General features: G+C 37.8%; 1 protein-coding gene and 2 pseudogenes across 1 annotated transcript; all 3 read left to right on the forward strand.

Annotated features, from left to right (window-relative positions):
• The first annotated feature begins 7,846 nt into the window (after window positions 1–7,846).
• LOC149112793 (uncharacterized) lies at window positions 7,847–8,864 on the forward strand (annotated as a pseudogene).
• Window positions 8,865–13,266: 4,402 nt separating this feature from the next.
• Window positions 13,267–15,127, forward strand: LOC149112794 (adenosine receptor A2a-like). The gene has a single exon (XM_089289911.1). It carries the CDS (start codon window positions 13,509–13,511, stop codon window positions 14,361–14,363), a length of 855 nt encoding a protein of 284 aa, XP_089146037.1. The 5' UTR covers window positions 13,267–13,508; the 3' UTR covers window positions 14,364–15,127.
• A 4,206-nt stretch (window positions 15,128–19,333) lies between these two features.
• LOC149112795 (adenosine receptor A3-like) lies at window positions 19,334–21,541 on the forward strand (annotated as a pseudogene).
• Window positions 21,542–21,557: the final 16 nt, after the last annotated feature.

Below are 21,557 nucleotides of genomic sequence, written 5' to 3' on the forward strand. Positions count from 1 at the left end.
CTCGCTCAAAAAGTATGCAATACATCGAGTTCAAATTCCTTGACACAGTTGATCGTGCTATGTCCTTTCAATATTCAGAACTAGTGTTTTGGTAGATCCATCAGAAACTGTATCACTTATGGAGCAAATATTGTAAACAAAGATTCGCTTATTGGTGCACCACGTAGGTAGACCAATATGGCGGCACCATACTGGGCTCTGTAAATTTGTGCAAACCATTTACGCGAATATCTGAAGTCTGGGATAGCGCATAGACCTAAAACCGCAGGTGCCTTCTTTATTTATCTTCTATAAGATCGCATTTTCTTGTTTGTTTTTTTTTTTTTTATGACATGACAATAAAAACGATCTATTGTAGTCCGGATGTCTGACTAGCTGTGCCCATGATTTTTTTCAAGATTCAAAACCTTCTTTACTCGACAAAAACAAAACAGCCTTTCCAAAATTTTTGTGAAGATTCAGAATCCTTCTTTACTCGACAGAAACACAAACAAAACAGAAGAAGCCCTTTCTAGAGCGATCTTATTTTAAATTTTAAAAGTAATTTTAATACGGTTGTACTCAAACAGCACTCTTACAAGTAGTTTGCGATGTGTGAGAAGTGACGAACTGGAAGATTAAAACCTTTCAAGTAAGATACTTCACTTTATATTCTCGAGAATATTGCTCAAATGTAAAGGATGCATACAGGCAAAACAACAATTCCATGTATCATTCATCTCGGGCTTAATGGGAAAACTTGTGAGCATTCACGAGTTGATTTTATTGACAAGCCGCGGTCATGTCTTAATTACTACCCCTTCCTCTTCATTTAAATTTTTCTCGAAAAGAAACCACCATTGATTTCAATTAAGCAAAATATTTTTTCTCTTATCTGCATTTCCGCAACTTTTGGTTATGGTCTTCATCAATACCTTGAAAAAAACAAGAATTGCGAGAAATAATATTCGATAGTTTCAGGTTGACATTCAGCATAACGAACTGAGTGGTAACTTTTAACACGTCCCATGCTCAAAATGTTTTCTCATATTGTTTTAAATGTTAACTCTGAGAATTTAGTTTTTCAAAGTGGCAACTCTTAAGTACATCCCATGCTCAAAAATGTATATTCTCGTTACTGATTTTCTCATATTGTTGTTAATATTAATTCTAAGAATTTGCTTCTTCATCAAGACCATATCTTCTAGTTAATCAGTTTCTGAGATTTCCATAATTCTTACACTGAAATTGTTAAAAGTTAACGAGAGTAGAAATAATGTACTTATCTGAGATTTGATGTTTCCAATAGTCAACTTGTGCCAGAGTCCAACAGTACATTGCGATCCAAGATGGCTGCCCTTTCTGTCAACGATGATATATCAGCCGCATGGAGCGAGAGAGACAGAGAAAAAAGAATATTTAATCAACACTACCTTGTCAACTAAAAAATTTACAGCAGCGTCAGATACTAAATGCAGAAAACAGTAGTGTTTTGATGTGTTTTCGAATTTTAGCATTTTCTTCAAAAATGAAATAGAATGATGGGTTGTATTGTTCGCGCTTCTAAGAATCCAGGATAATGCTTTCTAAGTTGGTTAATAATATAAGTTAGCTATTAAAACTGGATTTAATGATTATTAAAGAATCTTTTTATGACTATTTACGTCGAGGTATTCTGCTCTTCACCTAAACGTTTTCAGACGCTTAATTCCAAGAACGTAACATGAAAAGAAAAGTGCAAGATGTTCAATTCCTTCACATAATAACTCCACCCCCTAGGCGAAAATGATCTGAGCCTACAAAAGTTCGACCCAAAGTCCTTCCAAACAAATGGTAGTCTCATTATAATTATTATCGAACATAATACAGTAAACGTGTATTGTACTGATATAAATTATGGCATTTTGTGGACAACAAGACAACTGTACGCTTATATGCAGCAATGGCACGAAACTTGAAAATCTATCAATTTTACAATCGGAATCACGATTTTTAACACTTTTGGAGTGTAAAGATAGGAATACCATTATCTACTTATCTGAGATGAGATGTTTTTCCAATAGTCATCGATCGTACGCCAGAAGTGAAGCTCTGCACACTGCCATCCAGAATTCAGTTAACGTTGATGAAATTCAAATAATTAAGGTTGATGAATAAATCCAGAAACTCCTGAACTGTCCTTTAACACATCTTTGGTCATCCTGGAGATAGCAGAGCAAACGGCAGCATCTTAAGTTATCTAATCACCTAGGTTTACTTATGATTATTTTATGGTCAGATAACTTGCTCACCCCAAAAACCTGTTCGCATGTTGTGGTCAGAAAGTTGAACCATAATAAATGGTCCTCTCAAATTAAAACAATCGATTTGGAACAACTCTTCATCTTTCATGTATTTCTATTCAACTTGGTAGTGTAAGAATGAGTTTATAATGAAGGATAGCCGCCATTTACGATAAAAGACTTGCTGCAAGGTTGATAACGAGATTTACTTACTTTTTTGATTGATCCTCTTCGTTCTCTGTGGGACACTAAGCAGCCACAATCCATCTACATTTATCTCTATTTTGTACGATATGTCGTTGCTCATTGAGCTCATGGCAAGCGTCAGGTTGTTTTTGGCCACCCAGGTTTGCTGTTGGCAGTTGGTGTCCATCTCTAGGCAACCTTGGAAAGTGTGTGGTCAATCCATCGGATTCATCTGCGTTTGATTTCCATGACAACATTCTGGCAATAAGTTTTTCTGTCAACGGATCAGAGATAAAGAGCAATATTCACTGCTTGCAGACATTGACGTCAATTGTTTTGAATTTAACTTTCTACAACCAAACAACTCTTTGTTTCAAAAGTCAACTGCTCTCATGTTGGCGAACAAATAACAATATAGCTAGCCTAACGAGCTTGCAAATCTTTTCCTGCGCTGAGAATTTTTTCTATTTTTTGTTCATTTTTCTCATTGAACTACGCCTACAGGTTCGTCAGTTGGCTTCAGCTCAGATAATTTTTTTTTTAGAATTAATAAACGAATTTGCCAGTGTAGTCAATAAGTTAGAAGTTCTTAGATTCTTGCTATGGATTTCAAAAAAGGTTTTTTAAAACAGAAAAACACGATCGCTAAACGATAAACTGAAGCATTCTACGAATGGACTATGTAAAAAAAAAACAGTAAAACTTTAGTGCCACCAAATCGTAAGATCTTAGACTCGGTACTCGATTTCCTGTATTTGTAAGATAAATGAAAAATGTTTTAACTTATAGTACGAAATAAATAATACGTGTCAATTTTGTCTGTGGGTTAATTTTAAGCAAAAATACGTCCAAACACGAGACTAGCCCATTAAAATTACGAAACATTCAACACCAAGGTATACAAAATTACCAGCGACATGCACTCATTTTGAAATCCATCACATTCTTTATTAAATTGCAAACCGCTTCTAATGTTACGTCTGAATGCCCCTAAACTGGACTTAGCTGCAAAACTTCAAAGGATTATATTAAATGAAATCTAGCGACAACTGTGATTCACTTATCTGAACTTCAACGGAGTTGTCGTCAACATGAAACTTGCCAGGAGTCCATAGCTGGTCGTGCTACACTTCATTTGAATTGGCGAATGACGCCTGTCACTCCAATTCAATTCCTTTGGATACAACTTCGCTGCCTCTGATCAATTCTTGTGAAAAAACAGGAAAGTCCTGGTTAAGTTTTTCGCGTGTTAACTCAAGCAAAACGGACTTGAATGAGTATTAGTATCAGTTAACGGACATCTATCGGCCTTGCACTTAACAAAACTCCCTCAAAATGTGGAATAACACGTTTAAACGACTACCAACAAAGTGCACGTGGTGCACTGCAGTGGGAACGAACTGAAGATTAGTTATAGGTTTTGATATAACTACATAACTGTTCTCTTCGTATCAGAGCAAAGGCGGTTGGAATTTTCTGTTTTTATAACAGTTAAAAAGAGTGTGCGTGGTAGCGCTCCGAGGTGACGAAACAAATTGCGAATGACAAGTCAAACGGCAAACCAAGCAGATTATCAAGCCGTAAACAAACATTTTATTAAAAATAATCATTCAGTTACTCACAAGAGAAATGTTTGCTATTCGGTTTTTCAACTTCGCCTAAATACGGTCTTCGGTGTCAAGGAAAACCACATGCACCCCGAAGCTTCCACAGCATTAAGGAAAGTTTTAATTTTACCACTAAATGATCAAATTGAAAGACGAGGGAAACAGCTAGAACACGTAACTAGCTAGAGAAAATGTGGACTTACCTGAAGGAAGCACATCGGCTGAGATATCTTCGCCCTTGCCTTCAATTCAACGGCGGCAATAAATAAAGAAAATATGGACTTGCCTGAAGGGAGCACAGCGACTAAGATGTCTTCGCCCTCGCCTTCAATGCAACGGCGACCGACGCTAAAATGGGTGTGTCATTCTACACTTCTTTATATATACCCACATTAAAATTCATTACAGCCACGAGAAATATGCTTTGAACAAAAGAAATGCATCCCACGTTAAGATTGTGTGCTTTGAATTGTGAAAAATGAGCGGCTTGGGTGGAAAACACTCACCTGAAAGGAATTTTGATCCGAATATGCTATGTTTGTAGTTAATAGGCCAATTTTGATATATTAAAATTCTAACTTGGCTCCGCGAGGCTTAATAATAAAAAAGAAGTTAATTATTCATCCCTTAGACCCGAGGCGGTCTCTTTTGTTTTATTCCCCTAAGCCTCGGAGCCAAGTAAGACATTTAATAAATCGAAATTGGTCTCTAACTGTCGAAACTCTCACAGACAAGAACACCGCGGTGAAGTGTCGTAAAACGTACGTTTGGTCCAGCTAAGTAATTACAGTTGCGTCATAATTCAACTTTAATAATGACGAAAATTATGCGCACGCAAATTATGACGCATACTCAGTTTTCTTACCTCTTTTTCACGTCTTTGGAAAATATCTTTGGAAGAAAAACTTTTCTCTGACAATGAATAAGCTTACGCAATCGCATGAAGATCTAACCGTCGATGCAACCAACATTTTTAATTTTGACCGTAAAAATTCCTGCGGACGAAGTTCGCTGGAGAGAACGTCCTGCACTGCGGTATTTTAATTTAGCGCTTCTATATCTAGAATTCAGTTTCTTTGTAGAATTTAAATCTTGCCATTTGTTCGGTTTCTTTTCAACATTTTCTTTAGTTTTCATAATTTCCCGTGATTTTTTTTTTTACGGAAATTGCCAAATTTAAGCTTATTTAAAGGAGCTCCGTCACCGTTTGCGTATATTGAAAAGTTTAGCTTCAATTTTTCAAATTCGTCGTTTGCAATCCGTGTTAATCTTCTCTATCCTTAGCCATCCTTGTTCCTTTATGGTTTATCATTATGTCTTTGGTGTTTTTCTATCTTATTAAACTGTTATTTTTGCAGGTTTCCTGTACCCTCCGTATCTGAAGGTTTATCCTGTCCATTTGACGCGGTGAACCAGCTTTTTCACTGCAAAAGTACACAAATGAAAGATTAACAAAGATTGCCAGAGATAAAGTTCGATAGACTGTAAACAAGCAGGCGCGGATCCATACCTGTTTCCACGGTTTTACGGAAATCGATCAGAATTTTCATAATAAAAAAAATCAATAGATATGTATATATTTTTAATAAAAGTAAACTGCAAGTTGAATCTCGAAAATAGTTTTGACATTTACTTTTTATTTATTCTTTTTTGCCAATTACCGGAAATAGACAAAGGTCATAGACACGTTCTAGCGGCAAAATTTTACAGCCGGGAAATCACTAGTCTCGCGACGGCGGTCACACCATCACGTCATCGCCGCGGGCGTCTAGACCAAAATTTAATTTCCCCGGGCGATTTATGCAATTCTGCTACTCGATCAGCCTGTATGATCATTCAACGTCTTTGGACAACGACTTCAACAACAGTGTGGAATACATAACAACGTCAAGATGTCACAAATTACTGACTACGTCAGGAAAAAAAGGTTAGTTCGGGTCTTTGTTAATAATGGTTGAGAGTGGACAAATTAATTTTACTAAAAAGTTATTTTCGTTCGGTATGCACACGCCTGGCTAACGTGATACCCAGACGTGTTTGTCTGGGCTGAAATTTTTCCTCTTTCTAATACTTGAACAAAAGATTTATCTTTGCAGTGGAAACTCGTTCTAGCAATAGCTTTGAGGCGACTGAAAACATATTTACGAAGCACGATGTACAGACCAGATTGACAGGACTCGCCTTGCTGCACATTCATTACAACATGGACATTGACTTTGACGAAATAATTCGCAGATTTGCAAGGCTTCATCCAAGGACAATGGAACTGGCAAATATATTGTCTGAGTGACTCAAAAAGCCAGGAAAGGGTACTTTAGGTAGTTAAAATTGAAAAAATTTCCTGGGTGAGCATGCCCCCGGACCCCCCTAGGAGCTTGCGCCTTCGGCTATCCCTAACCTTTTGCAGTAAATCGGTCAACATTTTTCCTAGATCCGCGCCTGTACGTCATACGTTTATCTTGTGTTTTTGTTTTGTTTTTTGCCAGAGTATTGTGTTGGATTTACCTTTTTGATATCTCTGCCAAGTTCAGTTTTAAAAGGTCTGTCGTTTTACACACTGACTCTGTTGTTTCTCAATTCCTCTCTGAATCCTGTTATTTACTGCTGGAAAATGAGACCCATTCGACACGCTATCATAGACACACTGCGAAATATATCACAAAGACATAACCAAACAAACTTGTAGTTACTAGACAGTGCTGTTGTAAGAATAAGTTTAGAAGCATTATAATGACTAACTTTTCATCTCGACCACGAAACTACTTTTGGGAATTTTGCTTTTACTGATAGAACATAATCTGTGTACATCCGGTAGACGCCTGTTAATATATGATGTACAAATATAAAATATCAATGTTTTTAATGTCAGAATAACAATTAGCTTATTCTTATCTTACTTCTTTCTTGAAGTCTATTGGTAATCAAATAAAATATATCTGTTGTAAAAAGAAAAATCATTTTTTTAGAAATATTTTGGTTCCATTTCTAAGGTAGCGGCATGGGGTAGGCATCTCCGGGTTAGTGAATCTTCAACAACCAAATGATTTTCCGTGTTAAGGAATTGTGAACTCTATCGTCCCTATAAAGTCGATGCATTCGTATAATTAATCTCAAATTTATTTCTTGAGTACAATTCCCCCCACCCCCCATGATCAGGAGTAATTCTGGTAGAAAATCAAGAGAAGATCAAGGTATTTATCTGGATCTCTCTTGAAAATACATACATGTTATTTGCCGGCTGGGAGGTCCGTATGGTGAAAAACCGTGACAGAGGTCTTGAAAATGCTGCCCAAGGCCGCAGGCCGAGGGCAGCAGTTTCAAGCCCGAGGTCACAGTTTTTCACTATACGGACCCACTCTAAGCCGGCAAATAACATATTTATTTTTACAGGATTAAGTGCCATTACAGCGCCGAGCTACAAACAACCAAACAAATTCTCACAACTTCGAAATACTCAATTGAATTTACTTACACTGACTTTCCTTGCCATTTCAAAGTGAATAGAGCTAAACTTTCGTTGGTTAATCGTCGATTGAAGTATAAAAAGGGCGAAACATTGACGATTACCGCCGGTTCACTCAGGAAAATTGACCAACGCGACAATTTCACCCGCGCGGTTTCCCGCCGGTACCGTGACCGTGGTCAGAGATAGGAAAATCCGAAAAGGTATTTAAGGACGACTGGTTAAATAAGCAGCATAATCTCAACATTACAAAATCAGCCTTGGTGGAGTTGCTTAATATTGCCACCAAGATCCAGCTTTTTCAGTTTGAGGGGAGTTTGTATGAACAAACCGATGATGTTGCTATGGGTTCGCCAATTGGACCCCTAATGACCAATGCATTTATGTGCAGTATCGAAGATCGACTTCAGGACCAAGGCAAGTTACCCGAGTTCTACAAACGTTATGTGGATAACACATTGAGCATAATGCCTGACACCGAAACAGCTGAAGCATTCCTTTCCTCTCTAAATGAAAGCCATCCATCTGCCAACTTCACCATGGAACTTGGCGAATATGGTAAACTTCCTTTCCTGGGAACGGAGATCAGGAAATGCAATGGTGGCCTGGAGACAAGGGTGTACAGAAAACCAACTGACACCGCATTACAAGAGCCACGTCAATGTTAGATACAAGAAGTCAATGCTAAAAACAATACTGGATCGTGCCTTTTAAGTGTCGTCTACCTGGCAACTGTTCCACCTGGAATTTGATCGTCTCAAACAGACGTTCTCCCGACTTCAGTACCCAGCCTAACTTCTGCAATCGACCATCAGTAATTTTGTCTCCAAGATAGTTTCTGGCGATCCAATTTCCACACGAGCATGTAACGTAAATGAAGCGCCTATCGATGTCAGAATGGTGTTACCATTCAAGGATAAGAGTTCAGTCAATTCCGCGCGAAGGCAACTTGGGGAACTAGGTCGCAAAGTTGGAATTGATAGTCGCCCCGTGTAAACAAGCCGTAAGATCGGACACGAGATCAAACCAAAAGAAAAGAAGCCGCCTACCATTAACCAGCAACTCGTGATTTTAAGATCTTGAGACAGTGCCAAAGTATATTCGACTGCCTGATCTACGAAATGCTCTTTATAAAGGAGCTTCAGCCAACTTTGAACAAACAGTCAGATTCAATCCGTGCAAAGTTATTTATATAGTTTTTTTGTAGTATTTCATTATTTTAACACTTACATTTTAGCGCTTGTATTAACATATTTTATCGTTGGACCGTTCTCACGCCCTAATTTGTACTTATATATGTATATTTCATTCACTTTTTTTACAACTTGAAAATGATCTCAGAGAGATCGAAACGTCGTTTTTTATCCTTAGTTTTTATTCTGAAAACTGAGGCTATTGTCTAGGGAGACACGTATATTAGGGAGCTTAAGAAAACCACGACGGCAACGGCAACGGCAACGTTGCTAAACAAAAAGTTTAAGGTGGCTGAACACAGTTTTGATACCTGTGTTTCATTCACCTTTTTCTCCAAAACCCTTGATCCCTCGGTCGCCAAAAATGGCAGCAAGCTAACAACACAAACTTTGGTTTTTTGATGGTTAAGTTGACGTATGTGCCGTTGCCATGGCAACATGAATAAACATAAACAGGCCTTTAAAATCGGTTTTGTTTATTTGTAGAAAAACTAGTCATTAGATTTTCTTTATAATTTGCATGCAACAAGCTTGTAACGATTCTCACAAGTTGACACCATTTTGCTAATAATTTAACAGAGAGATCTTTAATTATCCCTTGTTGAAGGTTCACTGGAATATCTCAAATTTCCTTTGTTAAACTTCAATTATTTTCAATACTCCAGTTACTTATTTCCTAAAGTATTCTCATGCAAAATTTCATGAAATTCTAATCAGCGGTTCTCGTGAAATAGACGTATTTCCGAGAGACCGAGAGTGTAATTTTTCATTCAATCGCAATTTTTTGACTTACTACGCATGCGCTGCATTTAACTGGGTTCTTTCGGTAACAAAGAAAAAGCTGAGAATTGCTGGGTTCTTTGCATCGCTACCTTTTCTAACATATCTTTGTAATAAAAGACTAAAGCCATCAATACACTGCGTTCAATTATAGAGAAAAATAGCACAGTTAAGGCGAGTATTGAGTAAATTGATCGCTCTATTGACGGCATGTTAGTTTTTTGCAATACTTGTGCGCGCGCTGAATTGCATAAGCAAAAGCGCGCGCCAAAACTGTGTTCGGCCACCTTAATGAGGAGAACAATGGCTGTACACGCGCGTTATAATTCTTCGTACATTTCTTTGCCGTCCTCTCCAGAACAACAACGGGAAATGGAAATGACCAACTTCTGCGTCGTCTAGGAAACGTGGACGAAGACGGCTAATTTCTGATATTTCCACTGGAATTGAACGCCGTCGTTGGGTGTTTAGCTTTAGCACGTTTTTAGAGCCATTGATGTACCGAACAGATCTAAACAAAATATAAAATAAAATAAAATATAAATTCATTTTTACTTGGCGTCTTCCTCGGCGTCGTTGTCGTGGTTGCTTAAGCTCCCTAACAACGTGAAATGACCTAATTCTGCGTTGTCTGGAGAACATGAACCACGACGGCTAATTTTTTAAATTTTTATTTCGAATTTATCGATGTGTCCCAGATTCAGTTTCGGGATAGCTTTGACCGTGATAAACAAAGTAAATGACTTTAGGTACCGAGAGATTCGGAGATAAACTACAAAATGATTTTTTTGATAGACGTTGTCCTCGGCGTCGCCGTCGTGGTTTATTAAGCTTCCTAATTTCAGGACATGAGAGATCATCGCGTTTTTTTCTTTGTCTAGGTCTTTGATTAAACTAAGATGGTTGCAAAAAAAAATTGTTGATGTATGGCATACTCTTTCTGACACTTTCATTCATTAATTCTTTCACCATCGCCTGTTTTCAGTTTTATTTACATTTCAAAACACACTCATTTTGAAACTTGGAAATTTTTGTTTTTTCCAATAAATGGCGGAACCAACACAACAATGACAAGCTGGTGTTATATTTTCGCTCAAGGAGCAGGTTGCTTACCGCTGCTTCGTGTTTATGATCAGTTAACTCGCGTCATTATTACTCTAATTTCAAGCTTTATTATTGATAAGTATGGGTTATTGATCATGTGTGAGGTCAAGATGGCAGGATATTGGCCAAGTTCTTTTCCTTTTACGTGTTTATGGACCGAGACGGAGTCGAGGTCCATAAACTCGCAAGAAAAGAACGAGGCCAATATCCAGCCATCTTGATTAAACAAGCTTGGTCAATAAAGGATTTATTATATGGCTTTAGGGGAAATTTTTCTTGCGGGACACGGCGGGTAGTCCCGAGCAGGCAAGATAGCTCCATCTTGCGCGCTTGGGTAGCCAATCACAGCTCAGGATTTGATTCATCTTGCCCGCTCACGGAGCTAGCCATATGATAAATTAATTTTCTGTATCAGAGACACTTTTATTCACTCAGTTACGAAAAAGAACCCGAGGTGGTCGGAAACCGAAACATACCAATCAGGCGCTGGAACAAACTGCGCCTCAAATGGGGAGAGAGAGGGAGGTTGTTAGAAAGGAATTCCCACTCGTGCTTCCCCTATTTGCTTTCCCGTGCCTAGTACAGTCTGCCGGTCCCTCTTAGCACCCGCAAACTCGGACGAGAAAACGGTTATGGACACAAAACGTTTTGGTGAAATTCTTGGACTTAGATTTTCACTTATTCGAAGCTCGCAGTTTTCCTCGAGCTACCCTCTCGGAGAACTGTTCGCTTCTCGAAACAGATGATGTCCGGGGACAAATATCCTAGCATAGTTTCGCGTCAAATGGAGGCTATTGTTTATATAACGGCAGTTTTGAGATATAACATACAAACTACTACGATATATTCCCGGGATATATTCTCATGTGGAATTTCTTTGTTTGTTGTTACAAGTAAAAACCTCCTCTATAAACTCGTCGTGCTTGACTGCAGTTGGTATGCTGCTTGTCACAGCTTTCTGGGGTTCCAGAATTCACAATTTACAAAACGGAAAATGTCATGTTTGCATTCACGTTAATCATGCAAGACATTTTCTATTTCACTAATTATGTTTCATCCGGCGATATTGAAGAAAAAGCTAATTTGCAAGTAGGCTTTTTCGACATAAAGTTCTTCCGTTAACTGTTTACCTCGATTTTGGCAACAATTGGATTTCTTAGACTCCCATCGCTTTTTTTCATATATATAACATTTTCACAACACGTTTTTGCGACAGCAGAGTACTTGCTGCTACAACATGTACATTTTTAAAAACTCAGTAGTGCGTCTATATATATATCAAGGTTCTATCGGCTTTTTGCACAAAAATAAGAAACGCCCTAATCCATTATAGAGCAGTATATTCGGACGCGAACATGATACTGAACGCGACAGGTTTCTAACTTAATGAATTAACAACAGTGTGCCCTGTGTAGTTTAAATGCCTTGAATAAATATACAGCTACATATTCACGCAAGGAAAAGTAAAGACGTTTTCTTATGTTCTTCGCCTTACCTGCATCTCTAAAATAAAAGGCTAATTATATTTCACCATTTATTCAAATTCATGAAAAGTTACTAACTCGAATTCCAAACTTTCTCCCGGCTGATTGCCGCACATTTCTTGTAATGATACTTCTGAGAACTTGGTGTTACATCAATTAAGTATCTTTTTCTCTGCACCTGTCAGATTAGCATTGTTTGATCTGTAAGGAGAAACTAGACATGGTTGAGGTCAAATATTCGCACGCAAATTGTATTGTGTTTTTCTCTTTTAAAAACTTGCCTTCATACTTGAACTGCACTTAATTTATAGCCTGTAATTTGGTCCAACCTTCTGCTCGCATCACTAAAACTCGCGTTTGAAAGCAGTTAATTAATTTTCAGATAGACAGGTTCAACAAATTTGCAGCCTAGAAGTCTGGCGACTCTTGTTATTGAACGAATCATTTGATGCTGTGCTGTTGAAACCGCATTACTCTTTGATTAAATAAAATTAGGCTAATCTATTAATCTGTAAGCTATCTTACGTGTTAAATGGAAACACTGTAGCCTTAAAATAACTGTACATGTAAACACCCGCACATTTATCTCACAAAACAAACAAAACAATTCGAGGGATGTAGCAGCGCCCAGTCACGTTCAGTTTCACTTTTCCAATCATTTGTCTATAATATCTTTTTCCTGCGAACTTGCAAAAACAAATTTAATAAAATTAAAAACGGAGTTGGCGTTTTTTTACCATAGCTACATATCTCAAATTTGGTGAATGCAATTCTTTGTCCAGTATCTTAAGTTTGCTATTCATGAATTATTCAGAAATTATTTTACATCGGATTCGCTCTCAAACACTGTAATTCTGACGCGTGTTGTCTACTCATTAAGATGGCTTCCAAAACCGTAATAAGGTCTATTGAAATTTAACATTTCTCTCTGTGAAATGCAACTATATACAAAAATCTTTTTTCTGCTTCAGGCGAAAGTAAACTTAGTGAAGAATCATGACATTTGTTGTTATGGAAATTCAAGTTCATAATCAACATCTTTTTGTAACTCACATTTTTATGGGAAATGCAAAATTAGACTCTCCATTTTTCCACTTGAACGTCTAAAATATACCTTAAGTTGAGTATTACTTATCACTTTACTAGCTATTTTCGTTTTCTTGGCAATAGCGATGCACAAAACGAAAATTAAGTTATTAGGTTAAACAAAAATGTCAATCGCTTACCTGTTTTATACTGACATTTATTTTTGCATGAAAATAGATATTTGTTTATTACCCGTATTCATTAGGCGGGAATTGTTTTGTTAATAAAGGACTTAAACCAACATTGCATCGTTTAAGATCAAACCATCTCATGTTCAACTCAGTCCATGGTACAAGTTCACTAAAACACTGCTCGGTGCTCTTTTTCAAAGTTCAAGCTGTAAAATGAACGAAGCTGACCCACTTTACTCAACGTACGTCGTCAACTGTGTGTTCAACGCTTTCTCAGCCTACATCGCCATCACATTGAACATTTTAACAATACACGCGATGATAAAAACTTCGTCGTTGCCAAAGCCTTTGAGAACATTGCTCCTGAATCTTGCTGTTTCTGATCTTGGTGTTGGTTTCCTGGTTCAACCTTCGTGCATCGCTGTAATGACCAATCCTACCTATTTCACAAACACCGCGTTTAACATGATCTCACGTTTATTTGCTAGTGCTTCATTCTTTAGTGTTGTGGCCATAAGTGTCGACAGGTTTCTGGCCGTTCATCTTCATCTCAGATATCAGGAACTTGTGACTCACAAGCGTGTTGTAGCTGTGGTGATCTCAATTTGGGTTTTTAGCGCTTTTCTTACATCAATTGGGTTTTGGATCTCCCTTGATGGCATCCTGCTCGTCGACCTCGTCACCCAAAGTGTTGGCTATATTATTACGGGACTTATTTATTGCAGAATTTATTTTACTGTACGACGCCATTCAGACCAAATTCATTGCCAACAGATACAAGTAGCACAGAACAGCCAAATGGAAAGTGCTGCGTGGCAGAGAAAGTCTGCTGTCAATACTTTATACGTATATCTCATGTTTTTAGTTTGTTGTTTGCCAGAATTTTGCACTCGGGTTGCCCGTTTGATATGTCCGCAAAGTTCAGCTTTAAATGGTTGGTTTTTTTACTCACTGACCCTTTTTTTCTTCAATTCCTCTCTGAATCCTGTTATTTACTGCTGGAAGATGAGAGACATTCGACGCGCTATCATAAACACATTGCGAGGCATATTTCTAAGGCAAAACTAAACAAAATTGTAACTTGGCAATGATCGAACAAAATAGCACTGCTGTTAGAGTAACTTTATAGCAGGGCTCCGGCGGCACGAAGGGCCAGCAAGCGGAGCACCATACTCATAGGAAACCGTGAATCGCTTTTTTTTTTCATGGTCATCATGGCTAGCGGTTTGCTCGTGCATGGGCGCCTACGTGAGACGACGACGTAGGCGCAACATGGCGGCCATACTCTGGCGAGTTGACCGAAACATGCAGCCTTGGTTTACAGCTACATCTTTGATATTAGAAATCCATGTTATGGTCTATTGACAACTGTCAAAACAAAGTATCCGCTCACCAGTACTACGTGACGATATCGCGGGCTCAGGTTTAAAGCTTGTCTAGCACACGTTTTTTTAAGAAGCTGACCGCTGCCCAGGTACTGGTTTTCGATTGGATCGCAGGCTGAAGCCAGGTTAACTTACTACATACATGTAGTCAGGGGTCTGTTTCTCGAAAGTCCTGGAACTTCTCGGGCCCGCAAAGCAGTTTTTAATTAAGAGTATCTAAAAGCAGAAAGTTGTATACGCCTGAAACTTTTTGTATGAAGAGAACCTCTCTTCATATTAAGAATATGTGAATAAAACGAAGCTTTTACGCTGATGTTTCTTAATTCCTCTCTGAATCCTGTTATTTACTGCTGGAAAGACACATTCGACACGCTGTGATAGACAAAACTAGACAGTTCTCCTGTAAGAGTAAGTTTAGAAACGTCATAACGACTATTAAAAGTTCATCTCGACCAAGAAACTAGTTTTTAGTAATTTAACTTTTTGATGGAAGCAAAATCTGCGAACATCAGATAGACTTAAGTCTCTTAATACACGATGTTAAAAGAAGTATAAACGTTGTTTGGTTGAAAAGATTAAAAACATAAACTTCGGGCCATCAGTCTATGGTCTTTAACGAATAAAATATGTTTCTGTGCGAATAGAAGTAAATACCAAAAGAGTGAAAAAACTTAGAAACTAAAATACCATAGGTGTGTGAAAAAATAAACTTAAAAGAATGTAAATGACATCTAAATTACAAAAAACGGTTTTGAATTGTTGTTGAGATGATGATGATGATGATGATGATGATGATTGAGATATAGCAGGGATTTTTATGCATATCAGTCACTCACGAACTTCCTCAATCAGCCAATCGCCAGGCGCAATTGTAGCGGAGTACTGTATGCAAATCAGTCACTCGCTCACTCGTAATCGGAAGTCTTATCAATCAGCCAATCACCAGGCGCAATTGTAGCGGAGTTTTGTATGCAAATGAGTTACTCGCTTATTCGTAACTGTAAGACACACTAGCTGCAATTGAACATCAGTACGTTGTATTTGAACTGATGTTACACCGGCATACACGAAAGAACCAGAATTACTGAGAAACACCGATTGGAGACGACCGTGGAAGGAAAAATCTATATGAAACTACTCCAGGACCATGGAACGAGTTTGCAAAACATCAATGAACGAGTTTGCAAAATATAAATTACGAGTAAGACACGAAGATCTTGTATAGTGAGCAGCAGGACGTAGCGACTTCTGTGTTTTTATATAATATGTACCTCTTGTTTCTACCTTTCATTAAAGGTCCTGATGATGGGACTTAAAGAAAAGGCTCTTCTTTTCTCTTCTCTTCTCTTCTCTTCCCTTCCCTTCCCTTCCCTTCCCTTCCCTTCCCTTCTCTTCTCTCTTCTCTTCTCTTCTCTTCTCTTCCCTTCCCTTCCCTTCCCTTCCCTTCCCTTCCCCTCCCTTCTCTTCTCTTCTCATCTCTTCTCTTCTCTTCTCTTCTCTTTTCTTCTCCTCTCTTCTCTTCTCTCTTCTCTTCTCTTCTCTTCTCTTCTCTTCTCTTCCCTTCCCTTCCCTTCCCTTCCCTTCCCCTCCCTTCCCTTCCCTTCCCTTCCCTTCCCTTCCCTTCCCTTCCCTTCTCTTCTCTTCTCTTCTCTTCTCTTCTCTTCTCTCTTCTCTTCTCTTCTCTTCTCTTCTCTTCTCTTCTCTTTTCTTCTCTGCTCTTTTCTTCTCTTCTCTTCTCTTTTCTTCTCTGCTCTTTTCTTCTCTTTTCTTTTCTTCTCTTCTCTTCGCTTCTCTTTTCTTCTCTTCTCTTCTCTTCTCTTTTCTTCCCTTCCCTTCTCTTCTCTTCTCTTCTCTTCTCTTCTCTTCACTTCTCTTCTCTTCTCTTCTCTTCTCTTCTCTTCTCTTCTCTTTTCTTCTCTTTTCTTCTCTTCTCTTCTCTTCTCTTCTCTTTTCTTCTCTGCTCTTTTCTTCTCTTTTCTTTTCTTCTCTTCTCTCTTCTCTTCTCTTCTCTTCTCTTTTCTTCTCTTCTCTTCTCTTCTCTTCTCTTTTCTTCTCTTTTCTTCTCTGCTCTTCTCTTCTCTTTTCTTTTCTTCTCTTCTCTTCACTTCTCTTTTCTTCTCTTCTCTTCTCTTCTCTTTTCTTTTCTTCTCTTCTCTTCGCTTCTCTTTTCTTCTCTTCTCTTCTCTTCTCTTTTCTTCCCTTCCCTTCTCTTCTCTTCTCTTCTCTTCTCTTTTCTTCTCTGCTCTTTTCTTCTCTTCTCTTCTCTTCTCTTCTCTCTTCTCTTCTCTTCTCTTCTCTTCTCTTCTCTTCTCTTCTCTTTTCTTCTCTTTTCTTCTCTTCTCTTCTCTTCTCTTCTCTTCTCTTTTCTTCTCTGCTCTTTTCTTCTCTTCTCTCTTCTCTTCTCTTCTCTTCTCTTCTCTTCTCTTTTCTTCTCTTCTCTTCTCTTCTCTTCTCTTTTCTTCTCTTTTCTTCTCTTCTCTTCTCTTCTCTTCTCTTTTCTTCTCTGCTCTTTTCTTCTCTTCTCTTCTCTTCTCTTCTCTTCTCTTCTCTTTTCTTCTCTGCTCTTTTCTTCTCTTTTCTTTTCTTCTCTTCTCTTCGCTTCTCTTTTCTTCTCTTCTCTTCTCTTCTCTTTTCTTTTCTTCTCTTCTCTTTTCTTTTCTTCTCTTCTCTTCGCTTCTCTTTTCTTCTCTTCTCTTCTCTTCTCTTTTCTTTTCTTCTCTTCTCTTCGCTTCTCTTTTCTTCTCTTCTCTTCTCTTCTCTTTTCTTTTCTTCTCTTCTCTTCGCTTCTCTTTTCTTCTCTTCTCTTCTCTTCTCTTTTCTTCCCTTCCCTTCTCTTCTCTTCTCTTCTCTTCTCTTTTCTTCTCTGCTCTTTTCTTCTCTTCTCTTCTCTTCTCTTCTCTCTTCTCTTCTCTTCTCTTCTCTTCTCTTTTCTTCTCTTCTCTTCTCTTCTCTTCTCTTCTCTTTTCTTCTCTGCTCTTTTCTTCTCTTTTCTTTTCTTCTCTTCTCTTCGCTTCTCTTTTCTTCTCTTCTCTTCTCTTCTCTTTTCTTCCCTTCCCTTCTCTTCTCTTCTCTTCTCTTCTCTTCACTTCTCTTCTCTTCTCTTCTCTTCTCTTCTCTTTTCTTCTCTTTTCTTCTCTTCTCTTTTCTTCTCTTTTCTTCTCTTCTCTTTTCTTCTCTTTTCTTCTCTTCTCTTCTCTTCTCTTCTCTTTTCTTCTCTTCTCTTTTCTTCTCTTCTCTTCTCTTCTCTTCTCTTTTCTTCTCTTTTCTTCTCTTCTCTTCTCTTCTCTTCTCTTCTCTTTTCTTCTCTGCTCTTTTCTTCTCTTCTCTTCTCTTCTCTTCTCTTCTCTTCTCTTTTCTTCTCTGCTCTTTTCTTCTCTTTTCTTTTCTTCTCTTCTCTTCGCTTCTCTTTTCTTCTCTTCTCTTCTCTTCTCTTTTCTTTTCTTCTCTTCTCTTCGCTTCTCTTTTCTTCTCTTCTCTTCTCTTCTCTTTTCTTTTCTTCTCTTCTCTTCGCTTCTCTTTTCTTCTCTTCTCTTCTCTTCTCTTTTCTTTTCTTCTCTTCTCTTCGCTTCTCTTTTCTTCTCTTCTCTTCTCTTCTCTTTTCTTCCCTTCCCTTCTCTTCTCTTCTCTTCTCTTCTCTTCTCTTTTCTTCTCTGCTCTTTTCTTCTCTTCTCTTCTCTTCTCTTCTCTCTTCTCTTCTCTTCTCTTCTCTTCTCTTTTCTTCTCTTCTCTTCTCTTCTCTTCTCTTCTCTTTTCTTCTCTGCTCTTTTCTTCTCTTTTCTTTTCTTCTCTTCTCTTCGCTTCTCTTTTCTTCTCTTCTCTTCTCTTCTCTTTTCTTCCCTTCCCTTCTCTTCTCTTCTCTTCTCTTCTCTTCTCTTCACTTCTCTTCTCTTCTCTTCTCTTCTCTTCTCTTCTCTTCTCTTCTCTTCTCTTCTCTTCTCTTTTCTTCTCTTTTCTTCTCTTCTCTTTTCTTCTCTTTTCTTCTCTTCTCTTTTCTTCTCTTTTCTTCTCTTCTCTTCTCTTCTCTTCTCTTTTCTTCTCTTCTCTTTTCTTCTCTTCTCTTACCATCTTAGGGAAGATATTGTACTGCAGAGCAACCTGTTATCCGAGCTAATTTCACAATTTATTATATAACTGAGAAAATTAGCTCATTGTGATCGGCTGAGAGCAGGCCAAATTAACGCGCGCTCGTTCGCAATTTCCCACTTTTATAATAAATGAGCTCGAGCAATTAAGGATTTACACTACTCGTGATATTTTAAAATTCTTTCAAATTACACTCGCCTAAAGGCTCGTGCACTTTTGAGACAATTTTGAAATATCAGTCGTAGTGTAAATCCTTAATTCCACTCCCATTCATACGATTAGCAATACAAATTAATGAGGAAGTCAGTGAAGATAATTTCCATATTGTAAGTTCACCAATTGAACTATAGTATGTTTGCACAGATGATATGTAAAAAGATTATAACCAGCTTATGTTTCTAAGAATAATTTATAGCTGGCTCATCTTTTTTTCTTCGTTTCTTCCTCTAAATTCGTAACCAAATAAAATAAACCTTGCAAAAGGATAATGTCCCCCTAAATGTGTTTAAGAAATATTTTCCTTTTATGTTTTAGAATGTTTCGCATACTAATGACATTTTCGACGTTGTCATGCATTATAATCCATCAAATATTTTCGCTTGCAGGTGATTGGTCTAAACTCGTGATGTGACTGAATATTGGGGAATATCCGAGTGATATTCCCCAACTTTGAAAAGATTTCGCGTGTTCCGAAAAAATATTTGGAAATTATGATCACAATAATCTCTATTTGGCGCGAAAATATGCTTGGAAAGTTTTTCTAAGAGCGTCTAAATTGGTAAAGTTCGATTCCAATTTCCGCAGGGAATTTGTTTGTTTGCTGTTTTTCCTTGTTTACTTTTTGTGTCTATTCGTAACTCCTGGCTAAATAATACCGACTTATCTGTCTTCATGCGTCAAACCCCAGTCAAAGCAGCTAATCAGGTTTCAAAAGGACTGGTCACAGACAGCAAAGGCTGTCACAAAAACATATGGCACATAAAAACATAATGAACTAATGAAAAAAGAACTTTACTCATCACGAAATGCTTTTTACAAAAATGACTTGTCTCGCAGGAAGCGTTCATTTGTATCATGATAAAAATTAGGGAATGAAGGGTAGGCAAAAAGAATAAAAAGTGTTGAAAATTATTTTTGTGCGAACTTGGAATAATGGTGGCGAGTTGACTTACACAAACAGTTTGCCTCGTTGTTATGAAAATTAAAATTAAAATTCAACACCTTTTGCTAACTTCCATTTTAATGAGAAACACAAAACCAGACTTTCAATTTTTCCAATAAGCCTTGAAAAGCACTTATCATTTTACTAAAATCTTCGTTTTCGTAAAACGAAAATTGACACATTAATTTAAACAAGAATGCCAAAGGTTGCCTGGTTTCAACTGATATTTATTTTTACATGAAATCAGATATGCCAGCTTTAATATTATTCGCTTTCTGTGACGGGAAGTCGTAATAAAGCACTCAAACCAACCATACATCTTTCAATATTCACCTATCTCTTGCTCAGTAACTTGGCCAGCCTATTAACATACGGTACCATTTCATCGTACATAACATCGCTTAGCGCTCTTTCTCAAAGCTGTATAATAAATGAAGCTCACCTACTCTACTCATCGATAATCGTTAATTGTGTGTTCAACTCTTTCTCAGCCTACACCGCCACCATGTTGAACATTTTAACAATCTATGCGATGCGGAAAACTTCGTCGTTACCGAAGCCTTTGAAAACATTACTCCTGAGTCTTGCTGTTTCTGATTTTGGTGTTGGTTTACTCGCTCAACCTTTGTTCATCGTAAGGATGGTAAATCCTACTTATTTCACACACATCACGTTTAACGTCGCCCAAATTATATTCACTGTTGCGTCATTCTTTAGTGTTGTGGCCATAAGTGTTGACAGATTCTTGGCCGTTCATCTTCATCTCAGATATCAGGAACTTGTGACTCACAAGCGAGTTTCTGCTGTAGTCATTGCATTTTGGACTTTGAGTGTACTTTATGGGCCATTACCTTCGTTTTTGAGTTCAAACAATGAAAACGATGTCACAGTTGTCTCTATTTTCGGGGTCTGTTTCATTATTACAGGAATTGCCAATTGAAAAATATATTTCACTTTACGACGCCACAAAAAACAAATGCAAGCCCAACAAGTACATGTAGCACAGAATAGCCAAATGGAAAGTGCTGCCGCGAGGCAGAGAAAATCTGCTGTCAGTACATTTCACGTATTTCTCGTGTTTTTAGTTTGTTGTTTGCCAACCTATTGCGCTCTGGTTGCCAGCTCAGTGTGATTTCTCCTCAGAGCTCCGCTTTAACTGATCTGTTACTATACGCAGGGACACTAACATTCCTTAATTCGTCTCTGAATCCTGTTATTTACTGCTGGAAGATGAGACACATTCGCCACGCTATCATAGACACACTGCGACATATATTTCCAAGTCAAAACTAAACAAATTGTAATCCCGGGACGGCGCGAGGTGTAACTTAATAAATGATATGATCGCCAGCAACAGTTCATCTAGATAGGACGTCTGACCGTAAAAAGTACTAAATCATCAGTGAGTAATTAGTAAAGTGAAACATTAGATGGGAGCCATTGGATAAAACAATACATAGTCACTATACACACAAGACTTTATTCAGGGATTAATAAAAGACACCCTGAGAGGGAGTTTAAGGAGGTGGATCCTTTGTTAAAACTTCTTAAAATAAAATATATATTAAAAGCTATTAAAGGTTAACAATCAAGCATGTATTATCTGGGTCTACAAACACGTTGTTGTGCATT

Source organism: Orbicella faveolata, unplaced genomic scaffold (assembly GCF_042242905.1).
Source record: "Orbicella faveolata isolate gen_17 unplaced genomic scaffold, um_ofav_v1 contig_2, whole genome shotgun sequence".
Lineage (NCBI taxonomy): Eukaryota > Metazoa > Cnidaria > Anthozoa > Scleractinia > Merulinidae > Orbicella > Orbicella faveolata.